Source organism: Gracilinanus agilis, chromosome 6 (assembly GCF_016433145.1).
Source record: "Gracilinanus agilis isolate LMUSP501 chromosome 6, AgileGrace, whole genome shotgun sequence".
NCBI lineage: Eukaryota > Metazoa > Chordata > Mammalia > Didelphimorphia > Didelphidae > Gracilinanus > Gracilinanus agilis.
The window spans coordinates 30,850,106-30,851,741 of record NC_058135.1 but is presented as its reverse complement, the minus strand read 5'-3'; the positions used below and the strand labels follow the sequence as shown (position 1 = coordinate 30,851,741).

Below are 1,636 nucleotides of genomic sequence, written 5' to 3'. Positions count from 1 at the left end.
GGAGGCCCGGGGGGAGGGAGCCGAGCGGGGAGACGGGCCCCAATCAGCCGGAAGGACGGAGGCAGGCGGATAGGGGAGGGCCTCTCTTTGGCTTCCGTTCCTCGGCGCTGGAGGAAGGGGCTGCTGCCCACGAGCCGGTGGCCAGGCTGCCTCGGGTGTCTTTCCTCTTCGTACTACCTCAAATACACCCACACACACCTACCTTCCCTCCCCGCTTCTATTCCCTTACCTCCCTCTCTGGCTCCCTCCCTCACCACTGAGGAGCGAATATTGCGCAGTCGCAACCGGAAGCGCCACTGACGTCATCAGGCCTCGCCGCACGCTGCGCGCGCCGGCCTTAAGTTTGGTTCTCACGGAAGCGATCTCTTTTGGGAGTGGAATGAGGACGGGAATGTTGGGGTTGAGGGAAGAAACGAGCGCGAGGTTTCTCTTAACTCGACCCAGGGCCGCCGTAGAAACGGCCCTCTGGGTCTAAGCAGGTCCTGCACGAGACTGGCAGCCTGAGAGGACAGAAGCACCGCAAGAAGAGACGGACGGCCAAGCTCGTTCTGGGGACCCCTCCTCCTCCCCCAGGAACCCTCCTGGGCGACGAACTTCGAGGCTGAGGGCCCTCGGACCGCGGAGCTGCCTTCGGTCTGTGACGTGACCCAGCGCGGCCTAGACACACAGGATAGAGACAAGTAAATGGATAGGTACATGACAAAGAGAAGTAGCTGGATAGAGGGAGAAAGACTATAGGTGAGAGAGAGGAAATATTATGCACATATATACCTCAGTTTCCCCACATGCAAAATGGGACTTGTAAACTATGGCCACTTCCGGTTTTTCTGCACTGGATAGAACAATTACTTAAAGTTGTTTTCCATTATCTCCGAGCTGTTGTTTTCACTTTCATTAATGAAGGTAACCCTTCCTCCTCTCCTGCACCACTGGACTTCCACTATTTAGAAAAAGAAAGAAAGAAAAAACAGTTAAGCAAAACTAACCACATCTGCCGAGTCGGGGTGTTGAAATGGTCTACACTCCTGGCCTCCCCACTTCCCTGGGAAAGACAGGTGCATTTTCTCATCACTAGGGCCATGCTTGGTCATTATAAATATAAATCCTGGAAACTATTCTGATTGCTCTGGAGTCCCTAGAAAGTTGTTTGTTTGGGGTTTATTTAAAAAATTGGTCTCTGGTAAAATAGCAACCGGATAACTCAGTGAACAAAATTGGCAGCTACTTAAAATTTTCATGTTCTATATATAGAGTTATTTCCTCCCAAAGGAAAAATATATATAAAGAAATGTGATTTAGGAGTACCAGATTATAAAGCAAACATTATCAAAATTATCTAGTACTAGCTAAGAAATAGAATGGATGGAATAAGAATAGATCAGTGGACCAAAATAGACATACAACAAACTCCCATCTGGGATCACTAAAAGGTTACATCAATGAGACTCTCATTGACTCATTTAACCTCTTAGTAACCTGTATATTTGCTAAGTTTCTAATCGGCCTTGAGTTCATTGGGAGTTCCTATACCAATAACATCTCAGATCTGACTAAAAAATTTTAAAACAACAAAATACACACTTCTATAAACAGGTGATTCCAGATTTTACTTTCAGTGTAGCCTTTACCTATAGAC

General features: G+C 47.7%; 1 protein-coding gene across 1 annotated transcript in view; it reads right to left on the bottom strand.

The window, feature by feature from the left end:
- Positions 1–1,091, bottom strand: part of ANKRD17 (ankyrin repeat domain 17) — a 159,470-nt gene extending 158,379 nt beyond the window's left edge. Inside the window, exons 1-4 of the mRNA XM_044681597.1 lie at positions 987–1,091; positions 595–657; positions 286–471; positions 27–173 (exon numbers count right to left, since the gene is read on the bottom strand). Of these exons, the coding sequence (XP_044537532.1) occupies positions 27–173; positions 286–471; positions 595–657; positions 987–1,091 (501 nt within the window). The remainder of the gene's footprint in view (positions 1–26; positions 174–285; positions 472–594; positions 658–986) is intronic.
- Between the last annotated feature and the right edge of the window lie 545 nt (positions 1,092–1,636).